The sequence below is a fragment of the Podarcis erhardii genome (assembly GCF_964252035.2).
Source record: "Podarcis erhardii genome assembly, chromosome: 14".
In the NCBI taxonomy this organism is placed as follows: Eukaryota; Metazoa; Chordata; class Lepidosauria; order Squamata; family Lacertidae; genus Podarcis; species Podarcis erhardii.
The window spans coordinates 41622867-41641498 of NC_138503.1; the positions used below are offsets into that span (position 1 = coordinate 41622867).

Sequence of the window (18632 nt, forward strand, 5' to 3'; positions counted from 1 at the left end):
ATTTCCAATTGCCTTTTTATGTTTTTCTTCTGTGGAATGCAAATTGCAGCACAATGAAATGCAATGTAAGAAAATAAAAGAAGCAAAAAAAAAAGGCAATTAAAAATCATACAGCATCTAGCACGTTGCAGTTGCTACAATAGGCATGAAAATCATTAAGTGGTCCTCGAAAGACCATTGCAGGGGGTCAGACTAGATGACCTTTGATATTCCTTCAAACCCTACCATTCTGTAGGCCTTGACAAGGTGGGGGGGTTGAATCCCCCTGAAGAATAAACCAGGACATGAGGAGGGGTGCGAATGGGACAGGCTATGGTGAATAAAAGCAGAAATTTATTTATTTGGAAAAAAATATATTAAGAAAAACAGGAATTTTTAGTCTGTGCCATTTAGATAAAATGTACTAAATCACTGGGTTGGAAAAGCAAACCCTCATCATATTCAGACCAAATCTCTCCCCGCCCCCCGCACAAATTTCTTATCTCCATTTCCTCTCCCCAGCCTGGATGGGTGACCTGCTTTCATGATAAAAAAAAATTCCTTCCAGTAGCACCTTAGAGACCAACTAAGTTTGTTATTGGTATGAGCTTTTGTGTGCATGCACACTTCTTCAGATTTCATGAATGAGCCAGTAGCCATAGAGGACAGTCAAAAATTTGCACAGAGCACGAAGGTTCCAGTCCACAGGGCCTTAGGGGTGGCCTGAATGAATGTGGGAAGGAAAATTGGGAAATTCCTCAGTTAGCTTGATGGGAACAAGAAGCCCTTAAAACTGACCGCAGTCCTACCGTCTCAAGCTGGTTGGAGTCTTCCGGTCCTGCTCTCAAAATATCAGTTGCTGCTTTATGGCTTTTCAGTTATCTCCTCCATGCAAGTGTTACATGGCTTTGGGCTCCTGTTATTATTTTTCAGGGGCTTAAAAGAAAGGCAGCCGAGCACCCTAGAGGCTAGACCGGCTTGGCTGTTCTTCAGTTCACTGGGGTGTAGGGAGGAGGGGGGTTTCTTGCTGCTGCTACAGTTTTTTCGCTTGTTTGCAATGATTCTTTTAATGTGCTATATCAGTAGCTATAGATCTTTCCTCCAGCACCCACCTCACCCAGCTCTCTTTCCTGAGCTCCGCATGCAACACCACATTAGCTTAATCAGCCCCAGGGGAGGTCTGAATGCAGGGATGAGCCCTTGCAGGCCTTTTAAAATTCACTCTGCCTCCATCCTTTGATCCTAAACCCTCGCTGCTGATTATTTGAAGCGGGGGGGGGGGCAGGGAAGTGTTAGATGCTTCCCAAGTAAGTCATTTTTTTGCTCCTGATAAGCCTGGGGTCACACACAGGAATTGATTCATGCCTGTATTTTCCTGCTCTTTGTTAACTATTGAAAGCTTGCCAGTGTACCGTATTCCTTTTTCTTTTTCTTTTTTGCACCACAGTACGTAGCGCAAGTGGATGCGGGTGGCGCTGTGGATTAAACCACAGAGCCTAGGGCCTGCCAATCAGAAGGTCTACCTTGTTTTATTTTTACTATATTCCCAAGATCCACCAACCAGAGGAGCATAAGAATGCTGCACCAAGAAATTGGTTTTAATGCCCAAGCTGAACCAAGTGCAATAGTCCTTCCACACAAAACTTCCCTCCTGGTCACCCCTTCCAAGATTTCTCACCAAGCTCCAACAATTTGACATAAAGGTGTGAAAAGCTGCCTACATGCTTCTGAGGATGTTATAGGCGGGGCATGCTTAAACATGGCTCCAGAGAATCTGCCCTGAGGGTCAGGATGGCGTAGTGGTTATAGTGTCGGACTAAGACCTGGGAGAGGGACGCGGGTGGCACTGTGGGTTAAACCACTGAGCCTCTTGGGCTTGCAGATCAGAAGGTTGGTGGTTCGAATCCCCGTGACAGAGTGAACTCCCGTTGCTCTGTCCCTGCTCCTGCTAACCTAGCAGTTTGAAAGCAAACAAAGTGTAAGTAGATAAATAGGGACCGCTCCGGCGGGAAGGTAAACGGCGTTTCCGTGCGCTGCTCTGGTTCGCCAGAAGTGGCATAGTCATGCTGGCCACATGACCCGGAAGCTGTACGCCAGCTCCCTCAGCCAATAAAGCGAGATGAGCGCCGCAACCCCAGAGTCGGTCACGACTGGACCTAATGGTCAGGGGTCCCTTTACCTTTTAAGGCCTGGGAGACCAGGGTTCAAATCCCCGCTCAACCATGAAGCCAACTGCGTGGCCATAGAATTGTAGAGTTGGAAGGGACCACAATGGTCATCTAGTCCAAACCGCCTGCAATGCAGGAATCTTCTACCCAACATGGGGCTCAAACCCAGGACCCTGAGATTAAGAGTCTCGTGTTCCACCGACTAAGCAACCAAGGCCCGGTCGCTTTTCTCTCAGCCAAATCTTAACTCGCAAGGTTTATGATAGGATAAAACAAGGGATCACATGCGCCAGCTTGAGCTCCTTGGAGGGAAGGCGGGATATAATTATAATAATAAATAAATGACTAAATAAAGACCATCTGCCCACACAGGGCATCTTGTTCAGCTTTCCCTTTGCCTGCAAAAAGCAGAGTTTACACAGCCCTCCACCGTTCAGCACTGTGTCCCTGGAAGGAAAGTAACGCTGGTTCCTGTCGCTTGCTTTGCAGAGGCTCCGAATCGTTCCAGGGCTTCGGCCTGCTGGGAATCAAAGGAGAAAAGCCCGCCTCCTGAGGTTCCCGTTCGCCTTCACAGCTTTTAACGCCCTGGTTTTGCGAAAAGCTCCAGTGATTTCATTTAGGCCCTGCATCCCAAACACCAGCAAGTCCCCTCCTCCCAATTCCTTCAATGTTATAAATATTAAAATCAGTCAAGTCAAATATGAAAGAAGCTGATCCAGGTATTAATTCAGTAAGCTGGGTTCCCCCTCCACTCCACCTTCACTTAACCTCTGCTAACTGCTAACCAAATGTTTAGGTGGGGGGAAAGAGCATGGAAGAAGCTAATTGGGTCTGGGTTTGATGGAGCTGAGTGAAAATGGATCCCCAAAATTCTCTCATCTTGTTTTCGGGTGGTGTGGGTTGGAGTTTCACATAATATTCTCCAGGGCAAGAGAATTCTCCAGTACTTTGGGAAGAGGGTCAGAAATGAGACTTTCAAAGAAAACTTCCATTCTGAGAAACTTCCACTCTGTTAATACTGAATAAAGCTATGTTAAGAGCCAACACATGGGTGGCCTAGGGCTTGCCGATTGGAAGGGCCGCAATAGGGTGAGCTCCCATTGCTCAGTCCCAGCTCCTGCCAACCTAGCAGTTCAAAAGCACGTCAAAGTGCAAGTAGATAAATAGGTACTGCTCTGGCAGGAAGGTAAACGGCATTTCTATGCACTGCTCTGGTTTCGCCAGAAGCGGCTTAGTCATGCTGGCCACATGGCCCGGAAAAACTGTCTGCGGACAAACTTCAGCTCCCTCGACCAGTAAAGTGAGATGAGCACCACAACCCCAGAGTCGTTTGCGACTGGACTTAACTTTCAGGGGTCCTTTACCTTTACTTTTTTAAGAGCCAACATTATCTAATGGTTGGATCCTAATAGTTGTCACCGAAATTCACCACCCGGATTTTCAGGAGGCAAATTTTGAGAGGGAAGGAAGAGTTTGCCAAATATATTCTCCTTGTGTGTAAAATTCGCCCAACAAGTTAAGGGTTTGCTCAAATGAGAAAATTCTCAGGACATTCTTCTCTAATAAATATTGGCCGTTGTGTGTGAGAGAGAGAAATTTAACAAGAAATAATGTTAACTGTTGGAAGTTTTAAACAGGCACACCATCATGTATGTAACAAAATGCAACCCACCCACCCCCGGGGCCAAAAGGTGCATAGATGAGGGCTACCCACCAATCTCTGCCTCTTAGGTCCCATAATTAAGCTTTTCATAAACGTTTGTAGCATTTTCAGCACACACACACATACCATCCAGCCTGCAGGAAGTAGCACATTTTAGAGCAAAACACTTAACTTTGCCCATGGGAAAATGGAATCTGTGATTCACACATTTTGGTCTTTTTCCATCTTCATAAAAGGAAAGGTTTCAGCATGAGTGGGGTGGAGGAACACCAGGGGGCGGGGGAAGAGAGAGAAAGAGAAACTCTTGCCGAGGCAGGAATGTCTATAGACTGAATTATTATTATTCATTTATTCCAAATATATTTTGGAAGCCCACATGACCATAGCTCTGGTAGGCTTGCAGCCCATTTGGTTCTAAAAGCAACTTGAGCAAAGGCAACAGCCCCTGTGAGCATGCCTGTGCCCCCCAAAAGAGGAAAAAATAACGGGATTTAAGAGCAAAGGGCCTCTTAGGGAAATCAACTAATCTCTGAATACATGTTTTGGGGAGAAAAGAACTCTTCGGATTAGATTTGTTTTCAGGAATAAGAAATCATTGATGATAATACACCCAATGCCAGCTCCAAGCTGGGAAGAACTGTGGGCTGTCAACATTTCCAGGCAGGGCTAAGAGCATCCCCTGCCTGAAACCTCTTGAGAGCTGCTGCCAGTCAGTGTAGACAATATTGAGCTAGATGCAGCAAGGATCGCTTCCTGTGTTCCTGGGGTTGGGTGCGGGGCCAGAAATAGACTTCCTCCAGAGGAAGCAGCCACTACTTCCCCTTTGCCTACATGCTTGCCCTCCCTCTGGGCTCAATCCTCACAACTGCCCAGAGGGTGAGCCAAGGCAGGTTGGAGAAGCTGTTCCATCTCCTCACTGCTTCCACACTTGGAATAAGCAACTGAGCGGACAGTGACAAAGAGCAGGAACAGCAGCAGGGTCCGTACATTTCATAGGTTAGCAGCAGGCCCCCAGGCGTGCTCAGCAAATGCACCACAAAACCAGCCATGGATGCCAACTGCGATCTGCCCAGATAAGACTCTTGATGCTGGTACAACTGGGTGTCTTGTCGTCTTTAGGTCTGTATTGCTTTTAAAGCTCTCCTTTTTATGTTCCTGATGTTTTGCAAGAGGGCGGTACATAAATACACTTTTATGAATAGATAGCTAGAACAGCAGCATGGGAGTTGGGGGAAAACAGCAGTCCTCCAGACTGCATTATCCTTGACCACTGGGTATGCTGGCTGGACAGGATCCCACCTCATCTGCAGACCCAGAGGCTGCGTATCCTCTGAACTGTGCCTGCATCGAAACTGGTGCAGCCAGAGAAGTAGAGAGGTTCGATGTGCAGAAAGCAGCAAGTGGAAAGTCAGTCTTGTGTAGGGCTCAGCATCAGTCTGGTTTTGAACACCTGGCTTCAAAACCTACGCAGCCATGAAGATCAATGGGCCAAGCGCTACCTCACAGGGTTGTGAGAATAAAAGGAGGGTAGGGGGAAATCATGCTTCAAGCTCCCATGTGGGGGGGGGGCAGGGAATGCAGACCCTCAAAGTGTTCCTATTTTCCAGGGACAGCCCCAGATTTACAGAAGCCGCCCCGGTTTCTGATCTGATCCTGGAATGTCCCACTGTTCCTTAGGACTTCCCTATTTTCATTGGAGAAATGTTGGAGGGTATGGAGCTTTGTGACTCCCCCAAGCCGAGATGAGCAACTATACAACCTTTAGAAGACATCTTAAGGCAGCCGTGCGTAGCAAAGTTTAAAAATGTTTGATGGTTTAATGTTTAACAGTTTTTTATATATGTTGGAAGCCACCCAGACAGATGGTCAGGGTAATTTATTATTATTAGTATTATTATTATTAAGGACACCTCTATTTTCATCAGAGAAATGTTGGAGGGTATGGAAATGTAAATAGGTCATAAATTCATGAGCTCATGACTGCAAGGCATGTTTCAAAAGTTAGGCTGACTTAACATTGCTTGAGCTTAGATCCCCCAAGCCACACTTCAGATGAGACCCCCCAACTCCCGCTTTGGGAAGGGGGCCTGGGGTCATGAGCCAATGCGACTTCACTATCTGTCTGGCTACACATCTCTGGTCTTGTCCATGTACTCTTTTTCCTGTGAGGGAGGTCATGTAACACACTTTCTGTGGAGGTGCAGGCCTGGCCCAGCAACCAAGGCCCAGCTCCATCCCCTCCTGGCCTAATTCCGGAAAGTTCCGGGCAAACAAAAATGGCAGCCGCCTGAGGGGAAAATAGGCGAAGGTGAAGCGAGGAGCTTGGCTGAGTCACCGACCATTTCACCGGGTTCTCGCCAGAAATGTATCCAAGCAGCTAAATGGTGACAACATGTAACGAAAGACAGGTACATTCTGCAGTTGTGTAGGTGCGAAAATGTCAGCAGATGGGCTTTTCGCACCTGCGCTCAACAAGGTTTGCCTGCTCTAATTCCCCCACATCTCTTTCTTCCACAGAGCCATTGACCTTGGTTGCACTGAGCTATGAAGGTGGCGCATTTTGGAGGCGCAGAGCTTTGTGTAAGCAGCGGGGGAGGGATGACACCCCTATCCCCAAACGCATGCCAGGCTTGTGGGGCTGTATTCAGTGCTAGTAGACTGTGCAGAGTAGACTTTTGAGGCATGCTGAGGAAAAACTTGGTTGGCTACAAGACATAACCGTTGGGGGCAATGGTGGAGGAAAACCAGTGCAAAACAGGCAGGATGGAAACATCAGCTAATTAATGGTATTAATTAGTTGTATTTTTTAAAAGGGGGCCTCAGAACTGCATGCCATCCCAGAGTTGTGATCCCTGTCGCCATTGATCAGGACAGTGGAAAGTAAACATGGAAGCTGCCTTGTAGGGAGGTCTTATCTAGCAAAGTGTTGCTTACATTGACCAGCAGCCATTCCCTAGGATTTCAGGCAGGGAGTGTTCCCAGCCCTAGCCTGCATCTTGTTCATTATTATCTCTGAAAGGGAGTAGAGCCTTTAATGCAAGATGAAAATTATGGGGGAAAGCTGGGGGTTTCTATAAAGGAACTGCTCTGGCCCCCATTCCTCGCCCTTCTGTGGCTCCAAACCTATTATAACTCTTCATTTTCCATCTCTTCTGTTTCTGCTCCAAGACTAAACTAAGAAACTCCACCCTCCGTTTTACAGTAACAAAGGGAGGGGCCCAATCCAGCCCTCCAGGCTTCCCCTCAAGAATCACAAGGCTTTACACTTCCCATGATTTTTGTACCAAAACATCTAAACCATTCTTGGCAATGGCAAAGTTTGGTGGCTGCTTTGTATCAGTGAGATACAAATCTAAGAAACAAATCAATAAGGCATCAGGCTTTTGGAAGAGATAAATCACTGTGAAGGCCAATGGCCTCCCTCTATGAGAAACTACGAGGCATTTTAAGGCTTCTCAGGCTGTTTCTTGGCTATTGCTCTTTTGCAGCTGGGATCCAATCGCCTGTCATCAAATTCAAGTTGGAGAATTGAAGGGATTTGGCACCTTTGCATGACAAAACTGCTTAAGCCAAGAAAAATGGGGGTGGACTTTTTGCAGTATGGGGGGGACCAGTGGAAAAGCAGGATAGCAATTGCTTGACATTGTGGTACCTCCCCTGCAAACAAATCAGAATCGATGCTCCATAAAGAGCGGGCGTCATGCAGCCTCTCGAGCGAATTTTGTGCAAAGAAATCAGGCCGAATGCTCAATAAGCAGGTCGTGTGGAAGCGAGATGAGAGAGACAAGGAAAAGCTCAGTTGCGTTTTGTCCTTCCGCTTCTCCCAAGCCTTGCTGGAGGGTTGCGTGACTGGGAACCTCTTGCAAACAGACACTTAAGAAAGCCCCATTTACCGATATTTTCAGTGTTGTAGTCTTGAAATATTAAGCACTGCGCTGTCAAAGCTGATAACTCTGACACTAGATTCCCACAGGTACAAGCAGCCGTTAACCTAGAATTCTGGAACGACTTTTCCTGCAAAACTGTCTCACGCTTGAACCACCCTCTTTAGTGTGTTGAAGAGAAAGGCTGTGTACTCGCCATAGATTTGAAGCACATTCACCATGCCAAAGAATCCTGGGAACCACAGTTCACACCTCACAGAGCTACAATTCCTAGCGCCCTCAGCAAAGTACAATTCCCAGTATTCTCAGAGTGGTGTGTGCTTTAAATCTACAGTGTGCAAGCAGCCAAAACAAAAGCCAATTACGAGTGAGCATGGTTTGTTTCACCTTAGCAATGGGGCCGGTTTGCTGGATGCATCTATTCATGCCTCTTATTGCTAAACATATTCCTCCTCGCCCCCCCAACCCCCCCCCCATTTATGTATTTTAAAGCCTTAGGTTTTAAAAGACAGGGAGGCAACAGGTCGAAAGGAATTGCACAACAAATGGGGGGGGGGGGAGGAAAAGGAACAAAGGCAGCAACTGCTCTGAATTTGGAAAGCGGGTTACACAACCACACTCACGGCCAATTAACATCTCGGCAGGCCACTTGGTTCAGAAGGCAGACGGATGGCGTGCAAGACCTGCAAGACCAGCAGCCAAAAGAGCAAGGGAGAGACAGCACATATGCCAAGAGCTGGCACTCTACCACTTCTCACAAGTATAGTCAAATTTCTCTCTCCCCCCGCCGGCAAAATTGTTTTGAATGTCCGACATTAATCCTGTAAAGAAATGGAGCAGAGGGAAGCAGACTTGAGTTGACAAATGGAGACTACAGCCTAATTTGGAACGAATGCAGGGAGATTGCTTATTTCCCATCTTTTCCTTTGTTTTGTTTTTTAAACGAGTTTTTCTTTGCATGTTGCAGAACTGGGGAAATGAATCAGCGTTGTTTTCCGAGAGCAGACAGGGCTGACAGACTCTCATGAAAAGCCTTTTCACTTTTCAGGGAAGACCACCTAGTTGCTATAGACATAATAATCATCAAGAGGGGGGAGGCGTTTGTAAGAAGCCTATGCCTTTTTTCACAGCATAGCTAAAGATGTAAGAAAAGCCCTGCTAATATAGACCAGAGGCCTATCTGAGCCACCCCTTTGTTTGGTTATCTGTTTCGACATACGGACTACTTATGTGTTTAAATTAAGATGGGTGGATTATTGTTATTGTTCATGTGAGCTGATACTGCTTCTCTCTGTTACATCTGAAATTGTGTGTACAGTGGATACTCGGGTTGTGAACGTGATCTGTGCGGGAGGCATGTTCACAACCTGCAATGTTTGCAACATACAGTGCCGCGCATGCGCGGGTTGCGATTCGGTGCTTCTGCACATGCACGACCACCGAAACCTGGAAGTAACCTGTTCTGCTACTTCCGGGTTTCGGCAGGTCTGTAACCCAAAAAAAACACAACCTGAAGCATCTGTAACCCAAGGTATGACTGTATATGTATGTACATACACACACACACACACACACACAAACAAACAAGCCCTGCTTCCCAGCAACTGTATCATATTGCCTAAGATCGAGATTTATAGCCGTCAATACTAGTAAGAATACAAGAAACATTAAGATGAACCTGTTGGATCAGGCCCACCTAGGCCAGCGTCCTGTTCTCACAGTGGTCAACCAGATGGTTGTAGTAAACCATTGAAAAACTTCTCCATGAGCACATCTAACCCTCAAAGCTGCTGACCACCTCTACATCATGTGCAAGTTCTTTCCATACCTCTAAATCCAAACCTTAAACTGCGCATTTTGCAATTACAGTATACACTTCCATTTGTCTCACCAGAATCTCCTGCTAATCAGCCCCATTGTGTGACTCTTACTGAAACATGAGGAAGTTTCCATACAAAGAAGTGTTTCTAACTTCCAAATTTTGGATGCAGCGCTCTCCCTGCCTCTGACGTTTCCAAGGCACACAGGGACGTTGAGAGCACATTGGCAGAAGCAACCCTGATCTGATTGTGCGCAGTCAGCTTTTTAAGGTCTACCTGAATAGCAGTATACAAATATCTTCATAAATCAATCCTTTTGCAGCCCAGTGGCTTGCCAATGGCAGACAAGATATGCACGGCGGCAGAAGACACCCCCCCCCAAGGTGAAAATGAAGAGTATTTGTAGCAGAGTGATGTGCATGCTTCAATTCAAGAAATTGAAAGGTACATTGAACTGAAATCCAGGAGGAGCAGAATAGAAGAAGAAGAGGAGTTTGGATTTGATATCCCGCCTTTCACTCCCTTTAAGGAGTCTCAAAGCGGCTAACATTCTCCTTTCCCTTCCTCCCCCACAACAAACACTCTGTGAGGTGAGTGGGGCTGAGAGACTTCAGAGAAGTGTGACTGGCCCAAGGTCACCCAGCAGCTGCATGTGGAGGAGCGGGGAAGTGAACCCGGTTCCCCAGATAACAAGACTACCGCTGTTAACCACTACACCACACTGGCAAAGTGAACCCACAGGACAAATACAGGAAGCAACTGGGTAAATCCACTCATCTCTCAAATGGGGATTTGGATAGGAGCCTATATAAACCAAGGGATTGCTAGTCTGCAAAAACAGAAAACCTACTCCCTGTTGCTTGTATTTAGTCCAAACCTCTGGCTATGGCAGTATCCGCTCAAGCCACACATCCCAACAAAAAGAAGCCCATTGAGAAATGACCCATCACGTATGGACCATGGCCAACACTCAGTCTAATTGCTTACCTATTAAATGCCCATAAATAACTGATTCTAAGACACCTCCATGCAGATTGGGCTCTTATTGGGAACGATCGTGTATGAGTACAGTATTTGTAGAAACATACACAGCTGCCTCATACCATTGTTCCACCTAACTCAGTATTGTCTGCACTGACTGGCAGAAGCTCTCTAGCAGCTTTAGATGGGCATTTTTCCGAGCCCTACCTGGAGATACCAGAGATGGAAGCTGAGATTGGAGCCTGCAAAGCACATGTTCTGCCACCGAAACTCTGTCTGTACATTATTATCTGTGGCAATCTACTACTATGTAGGTGCGACTGGAACATGGATCTACACACCCCTTATGATAACAGCAGGAATTTGGCCAAGCAGGTGGCAGCGCCTGCGGAACCCATCCCTTTGAATGACTAATGTGTCTTGCCTGGGAACCTGCTTGAGATGAATCACATGTCAGGCATGCAAAAGCCATGCTGCAAGGATGCTTGCCAATAGCTTGGCCTACCTGGCAGCCAGCATTTAAAATGGTACCTCTGGCCAGGCTTTGTTGGTGCAGCATGGTGTAACTTTTGGGTTTCCAAGGATGCCTCACTGCTGCCCAGGTTCCGCTCCTCTTATCTCGGGAGGCCTTTGTAAGCCACATTGCCGTGCCATCTGTAGGAAGCGTAAATATTTTATTACCAGGAAGCGGGGAGGGAGAGATAAAAAATCACATTTCTGGAAAAAGGCAGCAGGATGCCACAGAAACTACAGCCATCAACTCATTTTCCAGCCAATAATTACCACGACTGTGCTAAATGAGTTTCTGCAGCCATTTCGCTCCAAGTTGTGGAAGATTTCACTGCAGGGACCAAATCAATACCTATTTTTACATCAGCCACATTTTTAAGTACAGTGGTACCTCGGGTTAAGAACTTAATTCGTTCCGGAGGTCCGTTCTTAACCTGAAACTGTTCTTAACCTGAGGTACCACTTTAGCTAATGGGGCCTCCCACCGCTGCCATGCAATTTCTGTTCTCATCCTGAAGCAAAGTTCTTAACCCGAGGTACTATTTCTGGGTTAGCGGAGTATATGACCTGAAGCGTCTGTAACCCGAGGTACCACTGTACTTGTCAACATCATGTCCATTCATCACCCAAAGTTTACATGTTTAAAAGATTGTGCAAAAATGAGAAACATGCCTTTTATACTTGGCCTGTTGTTCCATGAGATTCACGTTTCAGCAATCAATCAAGTTTGCCTCTCCGCTCCACCCCTGCAGAGCAGCAGCAGGGAACCTGTGGCTCTCCAGATGTCTGCAGATGCCACCATCCCTGACAACCAGCTGTGCTCCCTGGGGCTGATGGGAGTTGGAGTCCATCCGTGCAGTTCCCCGCCCCTGTCCCACTGGCAAAAGTGTAAAGGAGCTGCTGCTTGGTGGATTAAAGTGCCCCTCCATAAGCTACATTTGACACGTTTGTGGGCTGAGGAGCAGGAAATTAAGACACTTAAACTTGGGAAGCACACATTACACATGCACAGGTTGGTGTTCACAGAACAGAGGGTAATCCTCTGGGCAACTGCAGAAGATCTGTTAATATTGCCACGCTCCACTTTTCTCAGAGTTCAGGAACAATGTGTTATATGGGCAATGATGTTTCTTCATAGATTCTTTTGTCAGCTCACAGTGAGGTTGCACCAAAGAATCCCAACACATCATTAGTCCCACTCTGTGGAGGGTGGCTTTTAGGGCTGGGTGTTATATCGATATATCGCCCAAAACCAGTCCATATATATTGGTTCAAATAATTTTTGACTTGGCAATGTATGTTAGGGCTGGGCGATGTATGATCCAAAATGGGTTTGAAGTCCGTATCGTTATACCAGTTTCATAATTTTGACCTAGCAATATTATCAAGAATCATAGTGTGTATGTGTGTGCTATGCAAAAACCACAATGTGGGAAAAACCGTGAAGCCAGCCAATGCCTCTACAAAGCTCCCTCATTTCAGACATCATTAAATATCAGTATATCGCAATGTTTAGCAGGCGATATATCACAATACTGAAAACCAGATTATCACCCAGCCCCTGTGGCCTTGCTCACATACTGGCAGAAAGAAGGGCAATGAGAACACGTCATATTGCATGGAGCTACTATTTCTTCTGGGAATCGTAGTGCGGTAGATGCACTCGACAGGACAGCTTAATTTGCGAGCGCTCACTAGATAAAGCCAAGGACGGGGAATCTGTGGACCTGCAGATGCTGCGGGCTAGCTTATCTTCCATCCTCTCAGACCAGTGGCCCATCTGATCCCTGCTCCTGACTCACACAAGCAAGCAACTCTTAGTTATGGAGAAGATGATTTGAAGCAATCTGGGCAAATGTTTTTCATTTCTGGGAGGCTGCCCTTATTAGTGCTGGCTACATGGGGTTCTCTCTCTCGCTGGCATTTATCTCAGGAGGCTTAAAGAGCTTAAAGCAGGGATCAGCAAACTTTTTCAGCAGGGGGCCGGTCCACTGTCCCTCAGACCTTGTGGGGGGCTGGACTATATTTTGGGGGGGAAAATAAAAAATGAACGAATTCTTATGCCCCACAAATAACCCAGAGGTGCATTTTAAATAAAAGCACACGTTCTACTTATGTAAAAACACCAGACAGGCCCCACAAATAACCCAGAGATGCATTTTAAATAAAAGGACACATTCTACTCATGTAAAAACACGCTGATTCGCGGGCCTGATTTAGAAGGCGATTGGGCCGAATCTGGCCCCCAGGCCTTAGTTTGCCTACTCATGGCTTAAAGTGTTGGTGGAAGGTAAATTAGATCATGCAATGGAGCCTCTAGGAAGAAACAGCGGGGGGGGGGGGGTTAGCACAGGTGGGCAAGGAGAGATTCTCTCACCTCTTAACACTTGTGGCACATTATCTGGAAGCAGGACTTGTTGCCTGACCAGAGGGAGGGATGTTCCAAACCTCCCCCACTCCCAAACCTCTTTAGAACAGGCTGCTGACTAAAATAGGTCTTCCCAGAACCTCTGCAGACAAGAGACTCTCAAAGGCACAGAGTTACTGCCATTCATTATGTGTTTAATAACCAAGGCTTCTTCCAAAAGCCTCTGTGGGCCAAACCTTCAAGCAGGTGGCTAAATACTTTGCAAGGTCAAGCGAGAGGGTTCAGGACCCTCGGGAATGAATTAACACACCAAAACAAAAGGCACCCCCCCCAAAAAAAAAATTAGGCACACAATTTCCTTTGTAATAAATAAATAATAATAATAACAATAATAATAATAAAGAGGATATTGAACGGAACACACATGCAGCCTTAACCCTGAAGGATGAACTTCCTTGTCTGGACTCAAGAGCAGGGGTCTGAGGAGTTGGCAGCCACTAAAACCAGCTTTCCCGTAAAAACAGCACTCCTGGTAGCGTTTGCACAATTTTAAAAAGGTGTTTTAATGCAGTCAATATTCATCAACAAACAAATGGATGTCAATTCCTGCTCCTGACAGGCGAGAGAGGGTGTGAATTTAAAGTATTTTTATTTTATTTTTCTTATCCAGCTCGGGATTGTTGGCAATTTCAGATCTAGAAGAATTTGTCTTGATGGAATTACCAATTGGGATAATCCAAGTGCGTCCATGTAAACTTCATTAGGAAAGGGGAAAGGGGGGGGGATACTAGAGAAAGAAAGGTGTGTGTGACTTTGAAGTGATTCTCTTGCATGAAGAGCTGTAGCGGTGAAGGAACTGAGCTAGCCTGCTTCTGCACACTGCATGGTCACAGGGCAACTGCAAAGGGGGGTGGGTCTTCAATGCCCCTGCCCAACCTACCACACGATCATCTTTCCCATTCGTCACAAGCTACACACAATGGGATGTATCGGTAGATGGATTACTTTAAAAAATAAAGCTCGAGTGAGTCTGTTACTCGTTAAGCCAGCCTTCGTCAACCTGGTGTTCTCTGCATGCTGGACCATAACTCCCACATGGGATTTGTAGTCCTACAAGATCTGGAGGATACCAAGTTGGGGAAAGGGTGCATTAAGTATGTTTAAAAAGGGGGGGGGAGTAAAACCTACTTTTGCGAGCCTTCAGTGAGTGACTGGATATTTTACATATTTATTTTTTTAAAAAAGACAGCCATATGGAGGCGAGGCTCACTTCAGGTGAAAGCCTCAGCAACTATTCCTTTCCCCAGGTTTTAAAAATGTTAGCAATGTTTTTCAAAAATCCAGTTAACAACATAATCTGGCCAGTGTTAAGGAAACTCCCTTTTTTTGGTTACAACAGTTGAAAGCGAGCAAATCATCCCTAATACAGGTGAAATTTAAAAGAAATCCACCCCAAAATAAGAGGCCTACCGTGTCACTGCTAAATATTATTCCAAAACAGGGTTCCCTCCACTCTGGTTAATTCTGGGCCTTTTCGACAGCAGATGAAACAGAAATCCAAGCTTTTGCTACCTCTGAATTTCTATGTGAGCCAAAGGAACATCTGCCGAACTACCTGGCCAGGCTGCTGCTAATAAAGACACGGGAAGGCCCCAGGAGAAATCGTATTCAGCTGGAGCTCATTTCTTAGAGCAGAGAAGAAATGGCCACTACTTTGATTTCAAAACCAAAGGCTTGTTTGTAGTTGCTGTTGTTTTAAAACACACCCTCTTTTACAGATAGTTACCAGCCAAACAGGGTTGACACTTTTATCCAAGAGTCAAATACAGTATATAAAATTAAAGCAGAGTTTTTATTCAAGTTGTGTTTGTGTGTCTTTTTTTTATTATTTCCTTGGAGGGTAAACATTCGCCGCTTCTCTCTAGGTTCATGCTCCTGAAAGAAGAAGAAGAACCACCTTTGGCTTTTCAGTCAAGCAAAAGCGCTTTTGCACGGCCGTGAAAATACAGTCCCTTGGGGATTTGGGGAGTGGGTGGGCAGAGGAGTGACTACAACCTTATAACTGGGCTAGCAAAGCTCTTACGCCCTTTAAGCACAGCGAGGGATGGCCAGTTTGCAGCCAGAAAGTGGCAAGGCCTATCATTCACACAAGTAGCCCACATGAGAGGAGAATCCCATCACTTAATGCTATCGGAAAAGGGCTTGCATTAGCACCATCCCTGCAAGGCTGCCTAGTTTGGGCGTGGGGAACCTTTAGTGCTCCAGATATTGCTAAAATACAGCTCCCATCATGCCTGGCTGTGCTAGAGTTGCAGTTAAACAATATCTAGAGGGCCAAAGGTTCCCCACTCCTGGCTTAGTTTTCACCCCATCATAGTACATGCTTGGCATCCTGTCGGTCTGAACAGAGCTTATGTGCAAAGCTGCCACAAATTATGGCAGACTTTTCTTTTTCGTTGGGGGTGTGTGTGTGCGGAGAGTGGAAGGCAAGAAGTAAAAAAACAACAACAGCCCTCTCTACCAAACCATGTACTGCTCCCTTTTGCCTCAGAACCAAGGGTTCAAAAAAGGTTATTACTGAATTCTCAGCTGACTGGCAGGTACAGAATACACTTTCAGACAAAAGTAAGCTTTTCTTCTCGCCCATAAAAACCAGGAGCCAAATTAAATGAAGCTAGCCATGCTACAAAAAAAGAGGAAACGATGCTGCTTTCATTGGCTTTCAGAATCTTATTTACCTGGGAATTAAATGCATTTGTAGTTAACAGTTAACACTGTTAATTCATCATGGTATGAATCATAAAATTATCACAACCTTTTTTAAAAAAAAATTCAACAATGTAAACAGCACTACACACAGTATAGACCTGCTCTGAAATATATACACACATATATACACACACATATATATATGTATGTATATTTGCAGAACTTCAATCTGGCACTGTATAATTTAGCGATGTTAATTTAACCTCACAAAAAGTTTTTTTTTTAAAGTTGTGCAACCAACATCAATCTGCAACGTTTTTTGTTTTTGTTTTTTTGAAAAAGAGAAAAATAAACCATTTAACTTGCAGCCAGGGGGTCTCAAACATTTCAGGGGGCATGGGGGGAAGAAGAAACGAGAAGAACCCAAAATTCAAAAGAAAGTGCCTAAAATATGGATACAGCATTTTAGAGCCCTTTCAAAAATACAAGGCAGAGAAAGGTGTAAAGTAGAAAAATCTGGAGCGTCTGTAAATTCCAGTCCGGAGCTTATGGGTAATGAAAGGTTAACAGGTTACGGCTGTTTTCGGTGTGTTAAATGGCACTAAGTATGGTGGTCTATACACAGGCTTGCTGTCTGTGAAGCTGCAACGCATTTGGTGTTCTCCTCCTTCTTCCGCCTCTCCATTTCCCATTCCACAAAGGTATCAAAGAGACTGGGCCAGGCCTCATCTTCACTGTAATTGCTGAGGTCCGGCCCAATGACCTGAGTAAAATTTAGGAACATGTTCCATGTGTCCCGGGAGATTCCCTTAATTCCTGAGGGGTTCTCATTCAAGAAGTGTAACCACTGGTCCAATATGGGGGGCTTGTTTTGAGTGAAGACTAGTTTCCAAAGGGCAATGGCTATTTCCCGATGCAGCGACCTCTGCCCCTCCTCGGAGTCCAGGCCAAACTGAAAGGTAAAACGGTAGAGATCCTTGAACTTATCTTCTTGTTTGGCTTCGTTTAAGAGGCTGGGGAACCGGGCACATATCCCATCAATGCTGTCTGCGTTTATTGCTTTGCAGCCTTCAAAGAACTCCGTCCTAGTCAAGGGGAAAAGAAGCCAGTTAGATCACCTCCTTTTCTTCAGCATCACAAGCAAAAACTTCAGGGCTAGTAGTCACAGCGGCTACATGCAACTTCCTGGATCAGGGGTGAGAACCCCCAAACCAGCACTCAGAGGGAGGAGTTGGGGGGGGGGATCAAGTGGCAAGCAGAACTGCTTCTGCTGACAAAACGATCGGAAGAGTTTTGCATTCCTCCCTTTGATCCCAATTAATTTGTGTTGGGAAAGGGGGAATCAGAAAATGGTACCGGAAAGAAATGCCAGCTCAAACATTCTGTGAAAACATATGCATCACTGAGCATCATGCTACCCCTGAATGAATTTAAACCCCCTCAGTCCTGCCTGTTGCACTTATTTCCATTGACACAGAGTTTTACTCCGTATGCGAACATGCAAAGACATGATTTTCTCCCCAACACAATCTGAAGCCCAGTGGATCAGTCCAGCTTATTTATTTATTTGATTCATTTTATGAATCAAGGGACGTTGAATGGCACTGTGGGTTAAACCACAGAGCCTAGGGCTTGCCGATCAGAAGGTTGGCGGTTTGAATCCCCGCGACGGGGTGAGCGCCCGTTGCTCGGTCCCTGCTCCTGCCAACCTAGCAGTTTGAAAGCACGTCAAAGTGCAAATAGATAAATAGGTACCGCTCCAGCGGGAAGGTAAACAGCGTTTCAGTGTGCTGCTCTGGTTCACCAGAAGCGGCTTAGTCATGCTGGCCAAATGACCCGGAAGCTGTACACCGGCTCCCTCGGCCAATAAAGTGAGATGAGCGCCACAACCCCAGAGTCGGTCACGACTGGACCTAATGGTCAGGGGTCCCTTTACCTTTACATGAATCACTGCCTTTATAATATATTAAGTGATTTACAGTTAAAACATCAGCAATGAAAACAATTCCATACTAAAACACACACACACAGCGAATTCCACACACACACACACACACACACACACACAGCGAATTCCACACACACACACACACACACACACACACACACACAATTAAAACACATACATAAGGCTGTTCCCAAAGGTCCACTCAGTCAAGCATCCTGCTTCCCAAAGCAGGCAGCCAGATGACTCCAGGAAGCCCACACACAGAGATAGAAGGCAAACAACCATCTCCTGCTGTTAACTAATCTTGGCACTTATGCTCCTGCACTGAAAGGTGCTTGAAGCACCAAAGATCTGTAGCTCAGTTCACAGACTTACCTGGGTGGTGACAGTCCTCATGGGGTAGGTCAATGGGTGAGCTGCACCCCCCTCCACAATACTTCAGCCCTGTATACCTGAAGGAGCGTCTCTGGCCCCATTGTGCAGCCTGGGCACCAAGGTCCAGCTCCAAGAGCCTTCTGTCGGTTCCCTCAGTGCAAGAAGTTATAGGGAACCTGGAAGAGGGCCTTCTTGTATTGGCACCCTCCCGCCAGATGTCAGAGATA

The 18632-nt window shown here is 46.0% G+C and overlaps 2 protein-coding genes and 1 long non-coding RNA gene across 6 annotated transcripts in view; 2 read left to right on the forward strand and 1 right to left on the reverse strand.

Moving 5' to 3' along the window:
• Positions 1–3726, forward strand: part of REXO5 (RNA exonuclease 5) — a gene marked incomplete at its 5' end in the record, with an annotated part of 33253 nt that extends 29527 nt beyond the window's left edge. Inside the window, one exon of the mRNA XM_081839704.1 lies at positions 2637–3726. Coding sequence (XP_081695830.1) covers positions 2637–2700 — 64 coding nt within the window. The 3' untranslated portion in view covers positions 2701–3726. The remainder of the gene's footprint in view (positions 1–2636) is intronic.
• A 2029-nt stretch (positions 3727–5755) lies between these two features.
• Positions 5756–15233, forward strand: LOC309329371. 2 transcript variants are annotated; one of them, XR_014151093.1, is made up of 2 exons: positions 5756–6239; positions 14875–15233. It is a non-coding gene; the product is annotated as an uncharacterized lncRNA (long non-coding RNA). The 2 variants fall into 2 exon arrangements; XR_014151094.1 differs by having other exon boundaries at positions 5756–6218.
• DCUN1D3 (defective in cullin neddylation 1 domain containing 3) overlaps positions 13912–18632 on the reverse strand; it is a 37361-nt gene continuing 32640 nt past the window's right edge. For all 3 annotated transcript variants that reach the window (XM_081840034.1, XM_081840032.1, XM_081840033.1), the window contains exon 5: positions 13912–17167. In XM_081840034.1, the coding sequence (XP_081696160.1) occupies positions 16684–17167 (484 nt within the window). In that variant the 3' untranslated portion in view covers positions 13912–16683. The remainder of the gene's footprint in view (positions 17168–18632) is intronic.